The following is a 15119-nucleotide window of genomic DNA, read 5'->3' as shown; positions in this document are numbered from 1 at the left end:
TCCGGGTGCTGAAAATGAAGCTATCCGGGCATTCATCAAAACTATTCAGCAAGGCAACCGCCGCTTGCAGAATTTGCCCGTGAATTTCGGTATATGCTGCTCGACTCCCTCCTGAGTGGCCTGAGCGCATGAAATGTGAATACTTCGGATGCTGTCGACGGCAAGCTGGCGCGGAAACGGGTGTTTTTAATTCGGGTCCCCCGCACTATTGCTGATTGGTTGCATTAGATCCCAGGTGGCGCTCGCTTTGAGTACGCTGCGCCGGAGGTCAGCCCACCGAACCTGCCACCACGCCCACTAAACCAAGCCCAGCTGCCCCTACCGAGACCCGCCCTCCGAGCCGTCACACTGGGATTGTGTCTTTACGGCGTGGAGGACCAGGTCATCTAGCCGCCAACTGCTCCGAAAAAAACAGAAGCTAACCGGCCCGTCAAGGCACCCCATCTGCTAAGCCACCACGCGAACTGGTCACCAACAGGCTCGGCCCAAGGCAGTCATCGGCTACACCCAGAGGAAGGGGAAGCAGCTGCCTGTCTTTTCTTCAGCCCCTCATGGACATGGGTTCACTCCAGACGCTGTGAGTGAAGGCAGCGCCCCATTACAATCCAAGCATTTCTGGCCAACCCCGCTAAGCATACCTCAGATTATAGCCTCAGCCCTTGTGGGATTCTGGCTGCTCCCATTGCTTAATGCGCCCCAGGTGGCGGAGGAGCTAGGTCTAGACCAAGTCCCCTGGCTAAGCCCACATACCATTCACCACCCAAATGGACGGCAGTCCTCTCGGGAGCGAAGGACCGCCCAGTTCAAAACGCAACCGGTTCCTCCTCCTCTCATGCTCTCACCATTGGGAGAAAATTAGTTTTATTCTGGCTTCAGTGGCCAAACATTCCATAGTTCTGGGCATGCCATGGTTGTTGTTGCATGAACCAAAATTCCTTTGGAAGGAAAGGATCTTAGAATTCACTGGACCCTCCCGCGTGAACACATGAATTGGGGAAAACTCGACTCTCTCCTGACACCCCTGGTTTCATCAGCTTATTGCTCCCATTCTACCGGCATTCCAATCAGCGTACCAAGATCTAGCCAGAGTATTTCAGGAGCAGGGAATGCATCAGTTGCCACCCCATAGAGACACTGGACTGCAAAAAAAAATCAATACAGCCAGGGGCGAACTGCCCAAAGGTAGAAATCTAACGATGAGTCCTAATGAGGAGAAGGAACTTCGTGTCTTCTAGACAAGAACCTCGCCAAGGGTTCATACGGGCGGGCTACCAAACACCACACATGCTGCCCTGTATTGTTTTGTAAAAGAAAGATGGGTCTTTACGGCTCTGCACAGATTACCGAGGACTCAATGCAGTCTCCTGTCCAACAAATACCCTTTGCCATTAATCAAGGACCCTTTAGACGATTGGGCAAGGGACGATTTTATCTTTACTAAGTTGGACTTGAGAGAAGCTTACTTACAGGGTCAGAATTGCTGAAGGCTATGAACACTCTGACTGCATTTAACACAGTTTGGACAGTTTGAATACTTAATAATGCCATTCGGGTTAAGTGGGGCCCCGGAGCTTTTTATGGCCCTTATCAACGAAGTTCTCCATGATTTATTGTACAAGGGAGTAGTGGTGTACTTAGATGACGTTTTAATTTATTCACAAACCAGGGAGGAGCATGAAGAATTGGTTCGGGAAGTATTGAAACGCTTGCTCAACAACTCCTCTTTGCCAAACTTTCCAAGTGCTGTTTCCACCCAAACCTCTATTGACTATTTGGGTTACCGGATCTCAGCCTTCAAGGCCTAAAATGGATCCTGCTAAGATTGATGCAGTCCTCCAATGGCCTGTCTCTACCAACCTAAAAGAACTCCAATCTTTTCTAGGTTTTGCTAATTTCTATCGCGGACTTTTATACCCCAATTCGCTGAACTGACTCTCCTCTCACAGACCTCTCTTACTGCATTTTGGCGGTAAAGATCCACTGACCGGCCAAGCCCGGCCCCTTTCCTGGTCTGAAGAATGTCAGACAGCCTTTCAGCTTTTAAAATCTGCTTTACTCAACCTAACCTATCCTAAAGCACCCTGACCCAGATCTCCGCTTGTGGTTCACGTGGATGCCTCGACAAAGCGCTTTGGGGCAGCCCTGTTGCAGAGAAATAAAGATGATAGGCTGGTTCCGCGGTGCTTATTTATCAAAGAAATTCTCCGGGTGCTGAACTCAACTGGACTGTAGGGGATAAAGAGACTCGCGGCCATCAAAGTAGCACTCTCCACTCTTTGGCCACTGGCATTGAGGGGGGGCTAAACACCCTTTCAAGTTTGGTCGATCACAAGAACTTAATGGCCTCTCCACCCTCAAGATGTCCGCTGGCAACTTCGCTAATGCCGCATTTCTTTTCTCGCTTCTTCACGGTCCATTTTTCCCCCTCGAAAACCAATAAACTGGCTGATGCGCCTCGCGCCTCTACCTCGAGGGTGGAGCTGCCTTACGGGACATTCACGCGCACTATTCTTCCCCCCTCCCAATTGGGGCTGGCTGTCACCCGACTCAGACATCCGCTTCCTCCTTCCGCCCATTCCCAGCCTGGTCTCTCCTTTCCTATGGGAACTCGGGAGGAGGCGGCTGCGCGAAATTCGCGGAGGAAGGTGACTCCCACCGCGCTTGGAGAATCGGCGCTTACGGCGGGGAGTAAGTTACCGCCTCCGTAAGCAGGTTCTCAGGCTCTGCCATGATGCCCGCCGGGCTGGACATTTTGGCTTTCTAAAACTCTGCATTTGGCCCGCCAGTTCCTGTGGCGCTGGCGCAAGGACATTGAGACGTGATATTAAAGGTTGCTCTGTTTGTGCAGAAGCCAAGAACGCTCCGGAAACCCTATGGTCTGTTGAAATCTCTCCGTGGCCTCCCGCCTCTGGGAAGTCATTTCCATGGATTTTATTACAGATTTGCCAGAAAGTCATGGCAACACGGGTCTTGTGGGTGGTGGTGGACTTATTTTCTAAACAAGCCCATTTTCATCCCATGTGCTTCCATCCCTCCGCCTCCTAAGTTAGCGTCTGTTCATTCAGCATGCTTTACTGCCTACACTCACTCAAGGTGGTCTCCACCGCCCCCAATTCATTTCTAAGTTCTGGAAAGTTTTCTAGGGTTGTTAGGGGTCACCGGGCGTTGTCCTCTACCACGCTCAAAGTGACGGTGAGTCGGAGAGAACGAACAGAACCTCTAGAGCAGTATTTACGTTTGTTACACCAACTACCACCAAGACAATTGGTGCGAAGCTAATTCCGCTTGCAGAGTACTATAATAATGCGGTTCTATAGTACAAAAAAAGACCCCTTCAAAATTGTGTCCTGTCAGCCCTTCCTCCTCGCTGTCGCAGAACTACTCATGGAAGCATTGATCCTCCTCGAGTTTCAGCAGTGGATTTCATCTCTGGCCGAGGGGTGGAAAATGGTCCAGACTGCCTTGTACAGCAGGCTAAAGACTCCCCTGTGCTGTAAGCGGATAAGCACCGGCCGATTTCCTCTGCGTGGGCTTCTGGGTGTATTTGTCTACCAAAATCTCAGAGACGCATAAATTTTCAAAACTAGGGCAAAGATTCTGGACCTTTTCAGATTACTAAAGTGATTAATGATGTCACTGTTCATTGATTTGCCTAACTCTCTTAGTAATATTCATCCTGTCTTCCATTCCAGTTTACTCAAGGAGGTTCTCGCCTGATGTTTGGTATCGACCACTTTGAGAGACCCCACCGACTATTATTGATGGCCACAAGCATTAATGTAAATTGACGCCATCCTGGACTCTCGCTTTAATCGCAAAACGCTTACAATATTTAGTCTCTTTGGGTGGGGTATTCCTCTGGGTATAATCAATGGATTTATTCCGAATATTGACTCACTCTCATTTCTGCTTTCCACTTCTCCGCATAAACCTGGGGAGGGCCTTTTAAGGGAGGCAGAGTGTAAAGGATCCAATGGTGTTGATGAGGCACAGCCTGGCCTTGACTACATTCCCACAGCCCGGCGATAGCCAGTCTGGGCGGGAGAATCTTAGTCTCAAGTGAGGGGAGATGAGACCCTCCGCTCCCATGGGAATCTGGGAGGGGATGGGATGGACAGAGTTATAACCTGTGCTCTGGCGGAGATCTTATTCCAAGCCACTGCGTGTCACGATGCGGAGCTTTCTACGATGTCTGAATAAACGGTCTTTTACACCCAAAAAGCCTTTTATTTCTGCTTCTATGCCTTCTCTCAGGGGTGCAATTGTTAAGCTAGCAGCACCAAAATTTCAGGGTATCTTCAGGGGAATCTCCTGATGATACCATCCAGGTTTGGTGAAGTTTGGTTCAAGGGGTCCAAAGTTATGGACCCTCAAATGTGTATCCCCATCTCCTATTAGCTCCCACTGGAAACAATGGGGGATGGGGAGTCCATAACTTTGGACCTCCTGAACCAAACCTCACCTGACTTGGGTGGTATTATCAGGAGGGTCTCCTGAAAAATCCCTGAAATTTTGGTGCTGCCACGTTAAAAACTGTGCTCCCTGCAGGCCAAAAACTGAAAAAAACACTAAAAATACAAAAAACCCACAAACGAACCTAAAATTTTGTGCCCCCCCCCCCCCCAGTGCATGCCCGGCGCAATGCGCACACCCCGGCCCCCTGGTAGCAATGCCTCCAAGGGCTGGCAAATATGGAATTTGGCGTGAGGAGGGGCAAGTGTTTGAGAGCTCTCATTAAGGCCCCTAAATTCCCCAAACAAACAACACCTTTGCCAATATTAGTTCTGGAATTGCGTGAAAACTCCCACGGAGATCACTGGATGCATGAGCTGGTGTGCAATTAAGCAAATTGTGGGTAATAAATGAACAAATAATTACACTGCCTGTAGAAGTTGATGCTTTTGAATGGGGAGCCAGATGCACAATTAAGCAACATGGAACTATAATGTTTAGTGACTGGGTTTCTGGTATGCATTTATGATAGCAACAAAGGATTGATATGCCCATTGCAAAAAACCCTCTCTGCATATGCTGAGTAATTGTCTGGAATATGCTATGCTGGCACACAAAATACCCAAGTAAAAAATAACACTGCAGATTTGAGTATGCTTTTGGTGCTCTGTTTACCGTACAACGCTGACTTTCGTCCCCAGCCAGCTTCATCTTGTAGATGTGATCAATCGGGAAAACTAACGCCAAAAATACAGTCTCCCAAAGGTGTTAAACAAGGCTGCGTTTTGGCCCCCCTGTTATTTAACCTTTTCGTTAAGGATTTGTCCCTTGACCTAAAAGCGGTCAATTCACCCTGTCCCAGCTTCGGTAATGTGACCCTACCATTGCTTTTATTTGCAGCTGATGCACTATTACTCTCTAGAATGAAGATGGGTCTAAACTGCTTGTTATCCAAATGCAGTGATTATTGTACATGGAATTCATTATCCATCAATCCTGCCAAATCTAAGGTGGTTGTATTTGCTAACTCTTATAAACCCAGCAGATGCATGCTAGATGGTGCATTGGTTGAACAAGTTAAGTTTTGTAAATATCTAGGAATTGTTTTCCATCACAAAGCCTGTTGGTACAAACATAGGCCGTTTCTGCACGGGCAATTCATGGCGGCCTGGAGACGGTAAAAACACCGTCTCCAGGCCGCCATTCGCATACAGCTGCACGCAGCCGCCTTTGCCGCCCGTCAGTATGAAGGCGGCAAGCTTCCCCAGAGCGCTTCCTCCCAGTTTTGAACGCTGGCATGAAGCCGCTGCTGAAAGGAACGGCAGCGCTTCATGTCAGCCTCCCACCTCGCACTCATCGCCCCTTAGGTTCTACCGCCGAGGTTTCCAGACGCTTTGGCCCGCGCGCCTCGCTTCAGGCTTAGGGTTGGGGCGGTCCCTGTACCGGGCGACACCGAGGCCCGGGACAGGCCGGAACAGCTGGCCGGGCGCTCATGCCCAGCTGCTTCAAGGACCGTCCATGCGGACGGTCCCAGCGTCTTCAGGTCGGCGCGCAATGCGCCGACCTCGCCGTTTCCGCCGCCGTGCGGAAACGGCCATAGAGACCCAGCTATGACAGCTTGTAGAGCTACTGTGGCGGCTGTGGAGAACTTTTTTTTTTTTTTTACAAAAGGTAATAGGTTTATCCCTGCCACTGTGAGAGTTTTTAACATGAAAGCGATTCCCAAATTGTTCCATGGGATCCACTTGTGGATTAATGCTTGGAATCATAAAGTGGAAAGGATCCAGTCAGCCTAATTATACAAAATATTTGGAGTGCTGCATTGCATTCCTTATGCTGCACTCTGTTTGGAAGAGGGACAACATCTTCTTGTTACGAAAGCTTGGCTGGCAGGGGCGAATCTAGGCAAACTGGAGCCCGGGGACAAAATCTGAGTTTGGTGCCCCCCCACCCCAGGTATGGACGACCACCCTCCCCCACAATGACGAAACAATGATTTTTTGCACCAGCTCACAAAACACCTCCCACCACCAGCAAAACATACATGGCTCTCTCCCCACCAACTCTCTTTCCTAATTGTGTCCTCACACCAACCCTATGAGGTAGGCTGCTAGCCTGAGAAACAGCTCCAAGCCAGTGCATGGGGAATTAACTTTTAAGCATGTAAATCTCTCACAAGTCAACCCCCATCTGAAGGTTTACCAAGCAAACATCAGCATCATCTCTCACAAATCACCTCCTACCCCCAGCAAAACAGGCATGGCTCTCTCCCCACCACTTTCCTAATTGTGTCCTCACACCAACCCTGTGAGGTAGGCTGCTAGCCTGAGAAACAGCTCCAAGCCAGTGCATGGGGAATTAATTTTTAAGCATGTAAATCTCTCACAAGTCACCCCCCATCTGAAGGTTTACCAAGCAAACGTCAGCATCATCTTCAGTTCTGCTGCTGCTTCTGGGCTCCCTGCTCAGCTTGCCTTTTCCTGTGCCTGCCGGCACCCGGCTGCCGGGGAGAAGGCTTCTGAGTAACGCCACACTTAATTTAAGGCGAATAAGGCATGCTGGGTTAGAGGGAGGGGAGGCGGAGCTCCCCAGTCCTGCTCCTGGGAGCCCAGCGGGACTTCTCCCCCACCCCCTGGACACTCCAGGCCACCGTACAGAGTGGGCGGGGCTACGACAGGCACTGGGAGCAGTCGGCTGCTTCAGTGCCTGCTTTCTAGGGCTTGCTCAATCCCTCGCTCTGTAGGAGGATGTTTTGGCGCCCCCCCCACGTGACCTCAATCGATGCGCCCGGGGACAAGGGGTACCCCATGTCCCTAGGCAGGAACGCCAGTGTTGGCTGGCTACCCTAAAGTTTTGGGTTCGCCTGTGCTTTAATTCGGACACTGGTAGCCTTACTTATCATATCCTTCCCCAGCTCCATGGATCTAAGTGGTGGCAGGCAGTTGAAATTAAAATACTTTCCCTGGGATTTTCCTGGGATACCTTGCAAATGCTACTTCCTTCCGAACTCTTTTTTCAACTAAAAAGTTGCGATTTTTTATCGTTTCCACCACTTACCTTGGACATCTTCAAAGGTTGCCAAGTGCGCGCTACTCCCAGCTGCAAGGCCATTTCTGGCGCACTCCCGGAAAGCTTCCATCGCACTCCGCCAGCTTCTGCGCTGAGTCATCAATAAAAGGCTACCAGCTTTGAGGAGATGCCAGGAATGATGCGCACTAAGGGGGGGGCAACGAGAAAGTGGCAGCGCCGGGTGGCTAAGCGCTTGTCAGCCGCCCCTGTAGTGGGGAGTGCCGGGGGACCCTGCGCTACTTGGGGAGAGTAGCGCGCAGCAGCAGGTAAGTGGGGAAACGACCCTTGACCAGGAGCTTCAAGTTCTACAGGACCAAGCGCAAAGTAATTGCTCCCCCCTCTTTTTCAACATCAAATTTAAAACCAACCAGATGGCAGACTATTTGAGTATACTCCAAGAGCCCAAGCTCAGATGGATATACACTGGGGCTCGTTGTATTTCCTTCCCTTGTTCCGTACTTCAAAGGAGGTTTCTTAAAATTGACTCGCAAGAGCGGAAATGTTCCCACTGTATTACAGTGGTGCAATCCATGGAACATATAATGCACAACTGTCCTAAATACGAGGGAGCTAGGACTAGGCTCTTGGCTCTTCTTCCTGTCAAGTTTAAGGAATACTCCACTGCTGGGAAGGTTATATTCCTACTAAACAACTCCTCTTCTGTGATTTTAACTTCTGTAGCTAGGTTTCTTTTAGGAATTGTGGGATAATACCTGTGACGGTTTTATGTATGGAACACTTGTCTGGATATTGCTGGTTGTTATTGGTATTATGCCTAATAAATGTTTTATGTATGCATTGCGTTCACATCCTACATGTGAGCTCCCAAAGGCACCTGGTGGGCCACTGCGAGTAGCAGAGAGCTGGACTAGATGGACTTTGGTCTGATCCAGCTGGCTTGTTCTTATGTTCTTATGTTCTTATCTTGTAGTTTTTGCATAGCGATTTCTTCCAGTTCTTTACCTGACAGTCTGATCCGACAGCCAACCTGCATCGCATTGGTCAAACCCATCATCGTAGGCTGCCTGCAACTGCTCAGGGGTTGCGATGACAGCGCTGTTCTGGATGCACGCTTCTTTGGCCTTCTGGAAGTCCAAAGTGTACCGGGTCGAGATGGCTCTGTAGTGGAACACGATGCCTGGAAAACACATCCACCAAATGCACACCCATCAGTGTCAGGATCAAAGCCTGAATCGAACCAGATGTATTCAGATATATTCTGTTTGATGTAAGCCTTGATTGATATGTAGAAGGGGCTCTTTCTCTCTCTTTCCTCCCTATACCTTTCTCCTTCATGTTTATGGCTTTTGCATATACAGGTTGTCTGTTGAATCGCAAGGGGGAGACCTAGCAAGTGACATATCTTTCTCTCTTTGCATCCTTGAGGCATGTAGGCCTTCTAAACAACCCTTTTCACACTTTTGCTGGGAAAGCAGGAGGGGGGTTTGAGCAAGAGATATAACAGCCTAGGACAGCCAGATTCAGCAGAACTGGCTTTCTCTAGCTAGGGACTCGTTGCCTTCAATAAACATTTCTGATCAAGAATCCAGAGTCCGTTTATTGGTCTAAGGTCCGAGACCTTACAATCAGTGACTATTACAATTGCAACCAGCAGGTGTTAAATACAAGCAAGCTGTGACTGGCTCCCTACTTAGGTCGCTCTCTCCAATCAAATCATTGCCTTGCCAGGATCTGCAGTCCACAGAATTACAACAAGGGATCTATGTATCATTGGGAATTATGCTTCTGAAATCATATTCTTCCTGGATTATGAATTTTCCTCTCCCTTATCATCAGCCAAAATATACTCAGTACTTTTTTAGCTGAGAAGAAGACGAAGAAGAAGAAGAGGAAGAGGAAGAGGAGTTTGGATTTATACCCCACCTTTCTCCTGTAAGGAGACTCAAGGTGGCTTACAAGCTCCTTTCCCTTCCTCTTCCCAGAACAGACTCCTTGTGAGGTAGGTGGGGCTGCGAGAGTTCGGAAAGAACTGTGAGTAGCTCAAGGTCACCCAGCAGAAATGTAGGAGTGTGGAAACACATCTGTTTCACCAGATAAGCCTCTGCCACTCAGGTGGGGGAGTAGGGAATCAAACCCGGTTCTCCAGATTAGAATCCACCTGCTCTTAACCACTATGCCACACTGGCTCTCAATTAGTGGTCATATATCATGACAGCCATTGTGGTGTGATGGCTAAAGTGTTGGACTAGGACCGGGGAAATTAAAGGTAAAGCTGGTCCCCTGTGCAAGCACTGGGTCATTGCTGACTCATGGGAACCTGAAAAACCCAGATTCAAATCCCCACTAGAGTCATGGAAGGTTGCTGGGTGAACTTTGATCACTCACACATTCTCAACCCTAACCCTGGCTAGCATTTGGGTGGGAGACCTCCAAGGAACCCCAGGGGCGTGGCACAGAGGCAGAAAACGGCAAACCACCTCTGAACACCTCTTGCCTTGAAAACCCCACAGGGTTTCCATAAATCAGCTGTGACTTGACAGCAAAAACAAACGTAAACAAAAAAAGACACTAGGAATGTTGGCTAATAGCCCCCTTCTGCACATGCAGAATAATGCACATTCGATCCACTTTCACAAGTGTTTGAAAGTGCAGTATTCTGCATGTGTGGAAGGGGCCACAGAGATGCAAAATTTCTCAAAAAATTTTATCCATAAGGATTTTTTTGAGGTGGAAGGGGTGTACATATGGAAATGTATGCAGCGATCGGTTTCTTACGAACTTTAAACTTATTTTGTGGCTCGAGCAGCACAAAATGCATCCTTTATAACTTAGCAAATAAAGCTGTACTATTTGGCACAGTTATGGAATTTCAAACTGTAACGGTATTACACCTTTTAAAGTCCAACAGTCAGGGGGCTTAGAAGAGTGTGACTCAGTTCAGGATTATAAATGCTTCCACCAAGCTGTGAATATACTTAATGCTTGAGAGAGAGGGGAAATGAATGGCAAGCTACTACACTCTGTGCTACCTTAACAGTAACTTGAGCAAGGGTGCTTGCCATCTGAGAAGCAGGAAAATAAATAAAAGCTACCAATATGCAGGAAATATCACATATTATACGCATAGCATTAAAATAATTTACACTTACAATACAGATAGTAATAAAATTCAATAATAACCATCCAAAATTCCTATAATTCATAAGGTTCTGGAATCTGTTTAATTTAATTTCCGTCACCAATTAGGAAAGATTAAAATTATTATTATTAATTAAATTTCATATACTGCCCAACCACTTAAGGACTCTGTCACTTATAATCCAAGAATCCCTGTATCCTTTTAAATCATAATAAAGGGAAAGAAAGGTAGAGGGCCAGTTGATTTGGGAGACCAGGTCCCCTTCCACACATGCAGAATAATGCGCTTTCAATCCACGTTCAATGCACTTTGCAGCTGGATTTTCCTATGCGGAATAGCAAAATCCACTTTCAAACCATTGTGAAAGTGGATTGAAAGTGCATTATTCTGCATGTGTGGAAGGGGCCCAGCTAGCTGGAAACAGTTGCTGCATCAAATATAGAAAATAACAAAGTAGAAGGCAATTTGATCATATTGTCAAAGGCTTTCATGCACAGACTCAACTGACCATTGGGGGTTTTCCAAGCTGTGTGGCCTTGGTCTCCTAACATTTCACCTGCATCTTTAGCTGATATGTTCAGAGGCATGTCACACTAAGATGTATCCCTCTCTGTGGCATCGTGGAGAGAAACACGGAGCAAAAGACATTGTACCATGATATGCCTCTGAAGATGGCAGCCATAAATGCAAGTGAAATGTTAGGAGCAAAAACTACCAGGCCATGACCAGAGACCCTGGAAAACCCACAAGAGCCATTAGAACTCAGTTCTACTAATCAGAAGGAAATGTAGGCTCACCTTTCACCTTCACATCAACCATATCTTGGCTGTCCTCAATGCCATGAATCACCTCACAGCGATAGGTCCCAGTATCATTGGATCGAAGAGCCTTGATTTCCAGGGTGGCATCAGTAGGAATGGCTGGGTAGTTGGGCAGAGAAACCATGTCTTGGTATGCAGTGTTGATTCTAACGTGGCCGTCTAGAGCCACCAACAAGACGACCTCCTTTCCTTCTGAGAACCTGCTCCATTTGATTCTCGGGGACAGGGGGGCGGTAAAAGGGGCTGTGGTAACGTGCTCCAATGTGTCAATGTAGTAACAGGGGATTGTCAGGGTGTGCCCCAGGGGAACACACAAGGGGGAGTGTAAAGGTATGCTCACACTCAGTGTGACTCCGTGATCTGCAAGTTAGAAAATGATGAAAGGGAGAGAAACAGAATTTAGAGCCATATATTAGTTACTATTCGCCAACAGTCCAAATCCCAGACGATGTGCTCAGGCACATGACAGAATGTGTCAGTGGAAATACATTAATTAAAAATTTTAAAGATCCCACAAGTCCATGGGTATCCATCCATATAGGAGTCTGACTGCTGCATCTCTGTGATTCATAACTCTTCCTCCAGGATTGTCAGCCCCTTTGAGTCTCCTTACAGGAGAGAAAGGGGGGATATAAATCCAAACTCCTCCTCCTCCTCCTTCTAATCAGCCTTCACAAAGGGCTGGTAATTTCTTCTGGGTCATTGTGCTTGATGTCACACTGGATGCAGAGACAAAATCCCTAAATCACGTCTTTGCACAATCAATTACTTTGACATTTCTCCTTTCCATGTAGAACAAAGCTGCCCATCATGATTTTTTTTATTCAATAGTTTGACATAAAGAAGGTGTCAAATGACCATCTCTGTGGAGAATATTCTATAGCCTGGTGCTACAACCTAGAAGGCCCTGTCCCTGCTAATTGATAACCTTATGGGTGGAATCAATCAATATCAAGTGGACTTCCATAAGAGTAAATATTCAGATGAAAGCTGCTAATTGGGCACCTAAGTGCTCCTTTTCTGGGATTCAATAGCATGAACATGATTTGTAGATGATTCTTTTCTGCCTTCTCTGATTGCACCAGCAACATTCAGAAGTGGAGACAAAATGCTGTTCTTGTAATCACTTCTAAAAACATCCTCCAGAGACCCATACACAATCCAGCCATCTGTACACCTGAGGAATATTGCAAGGGACCATGATTTTCATATCAGAGATTCTAGAACAGCATTCCCCACTTTTTGAGTCTGTGGACACATTTGGAATTCTGAAATGCCATGTGGGGCGCATCAACAAAATGTCTGTCACAAAATGGCTGCTGCAGGAGGCGGAGCCACCCACGAAACAGTTCCACAGTTTAACCTCAGTAGCACAGAGTAGATCCTTGTGATGGGGCAGCAGCTGTCACCAAAGCAACATTTTGAAATCTCTGCTCGGCCAATCAAATCTTCAATAGCCTTGCTGGGTAAAAACCCTACCTGGATCCACCTACTTCCTAAAAACACATGACAGGCACCAGAAAAGGTATCAACAGCTAATCTTAACAGAGTTATATTAGTTGAATAATGATAGGTATGAATGGTTTTATAGAACTTAGAATATGATAACATACCTAAAACTTCCACAGAGGCGGCTGTAGTGATGACTTGCAAACTCACAAATACTAGTAGCAAAGTGGTCATAGTTTACCTGTAATGATACACAGAGACACAGGGCTGTTAGTGAATTTTCAGAAGATCACAGGTTAGAAACAGAATTTCCCCTGCAATGAGAATCATAGTTTATGTGTGTGTGGGGTGGGTGGGTGGGGGTGGGGGTGGGGGGTAGCACTGCCAACATTATTTTTTACTCTAGGACTCCTGTACAGTTATCTCCATCTTCCTCTTTTGAAGTCCCCTCTGTTTGGATCTCCCTGTCCTTTGTCAGTTCCAGATTGCTTGAAGACTACCAGCAGCCTTAAAGGTTAAGGTAAAGGTAGTCAGTCCTTGTGCAAGTGTAACCTCTAACTGTGGGTTCTGTGGGGCAGTACTTGGAATGAGTTGCAACAACAATTTTTAAACAACAAAATGGTTTACTTTTCTTTACAATTAACACTTTTAAAACATCAACATTTAACGTTACAATTCAAGGTCCTGTTCAGGTTGCATTTCAAGTCCTTCTATTTACAGTCTACTGATATTGCCAAGTCCAAATTCTTCTTTGCAAGTTGGCTGGCTCCTGAAGACTCCAAGGGTTTGATGAACAGGTTGTAACATGATGAATTCAGGAGAACTCTCACCCTTACACCCACAAAACAAAACCCTGAAACAATAAACTCCAACATTTACAACATAGCAAAAACAAACAACTACCTTCCCAGTAGTTCCCAACAATATTGCAATTACCTTAACAAGGTGTTAAGGGCTTATAGAAAATCAAGGTCCTAGTGTGGTAGCTCTGTCTCTGCAAAGAGCTCTTGCAGCCTTTCTGCTGCTCTGAGTCTCCACTTTACTGGTCAACTCCATTCTGCAATAACTCCATTTCTAGGCATGGGGTTACATTCTCCCCACTAAAATTCTGTCGCCTTGACAGTAATCAATGCAATCCCCTTGAAATCATTCAACAATGATTTCCCAGAGATTCCTGTAATTGAGGAACCACATTTTGTGCATCTGAATGCAGAATATTGTCTTTCCCTTAAGCCAGCTTAACTGGCAGTTTGCAAAACTCTTTACAGCAATTGTTGCAATACAGCCAAGCAGTTTGCAGAAGGGATGGGGGATTGCAACTGGAATCCCTTCCTTCATTTAACTTCCAAACAGAATCATGTGTTTCAAATTCACACAGCAACATCTCTTGAACTTACATCAAATAACAAAACAGTTATATGGGGATCAAACCCCAACTTACAGAAAATACCCATTGCAAGTACTTATATTTGCACTACCTCCAAGCCCCCCACGCTAAGCCATTTGTAACTCCTAATCAGGCTCTTGTGGGCAGTACTTGGAATGAGTTGCAAAAACAATTTGTAAACAACAAAATGGTTTACTTTTCTTTACAATTAACACTTTTAAAACATCAACATTTAACGTTACAATTCAAGGTCCTGTTCAGGTGGCATTTCAAGTCCTTCTATTTACAGTCTACTGATACTGCTGTCCAAATTCTTCTTGCAAGTTGGCTACCCTGAAGACTCCAAGGGCTTGATGAACAGGTTGCAACATGATGAAGGTCTCCAGGAGAACTCTCACCCATTACAAGCACAAAAGAAAACCCTGAAACAATGAACTCCAACATTTACAACATAGCAAAAACAAACAACTACCTTCCCAGTAGTTCCCAACAATATTGCAATTACCTTAACAAGGTGTTAAGGGCTTATAGAAATCAAGGTCCGAGTGTGGTAGCCTTGTCTTCTGCAAAGAGCTCTTGCAGCCTTTCTGCTGCTCTGAGTCTCCACCCCCTTACTGGGTCAACCCATTCTGGGCCAACCCATTCTAGGCATGGGGGTTCCACAAGCACCAAGTTTTACAGACCCATGGGTGATATCACATCATGAGGGCCATCGTCTCTTCCAGTCATCTACGCTTTACCCCCAGCAAGGTGGGTGCTCATTTTACCAACCTCAGAAGGATGGAAGGATGAGTCAACCTTGAACTGCCTGCCTGAAACTGACTTCTGTTGGGATCGAACT

The 15119-nt window shown here is 46.7% G+C and overlaps 1 protein-coding gene across 1 annotated transcript in view; it reads right to left on the bottom strand.

The window, feature by feature from the left end:
* The window catches only part of ACAN (aggrecan), a 90730-nt gene that overhangs the window by 46480 nt on the left and 29131 nt on the right, over nucleotides 1-15119 (bottom strand). Inside the window, exons 2-4 of the mRNA XM_048482176.1 lie at nucleotides 13056-13132; nucleotides 11419-11802; nucleotides 8485-8659 (exon numbers count right to left, since the gene is read on the bottom strand). Of these exons, the coding sequence (XP_048338133.1) occupies nucleotides 8485-8659; nucleotides 11419-11802; nucleotides 13056-13125 (629 nt within the window). The 5' untranslated portion in view covers nucleotides 13126-13132. The remainder of the gene's footprint in view (nucleotides 1-8484; nucleotides 8660-11418; nucleotides 11803-13055; nucleotides 13133-15119) is intronic.

Source organism: Sphaerodactylus townsendi, linkage group LG17 (assembly GCF_021028975.2).
Source record: "Sphaerodactylus townsendi isolate TG3544 linkage group LG17, MPM_Stown_v2.3, whole genome shotgun sequence".
NCBI lineage: Eukaryota > Metazoa > Chordata > Lepidosauria > Squamata > Sphaerodactylidae > Sphaerodactylus > Sphaerodactylus townsendi.
The sequence above is the reverse complement of the archived record's forward strand: the minus strand, read 5'-3'. Positions and strand labels throughout refer to the sequence as shown.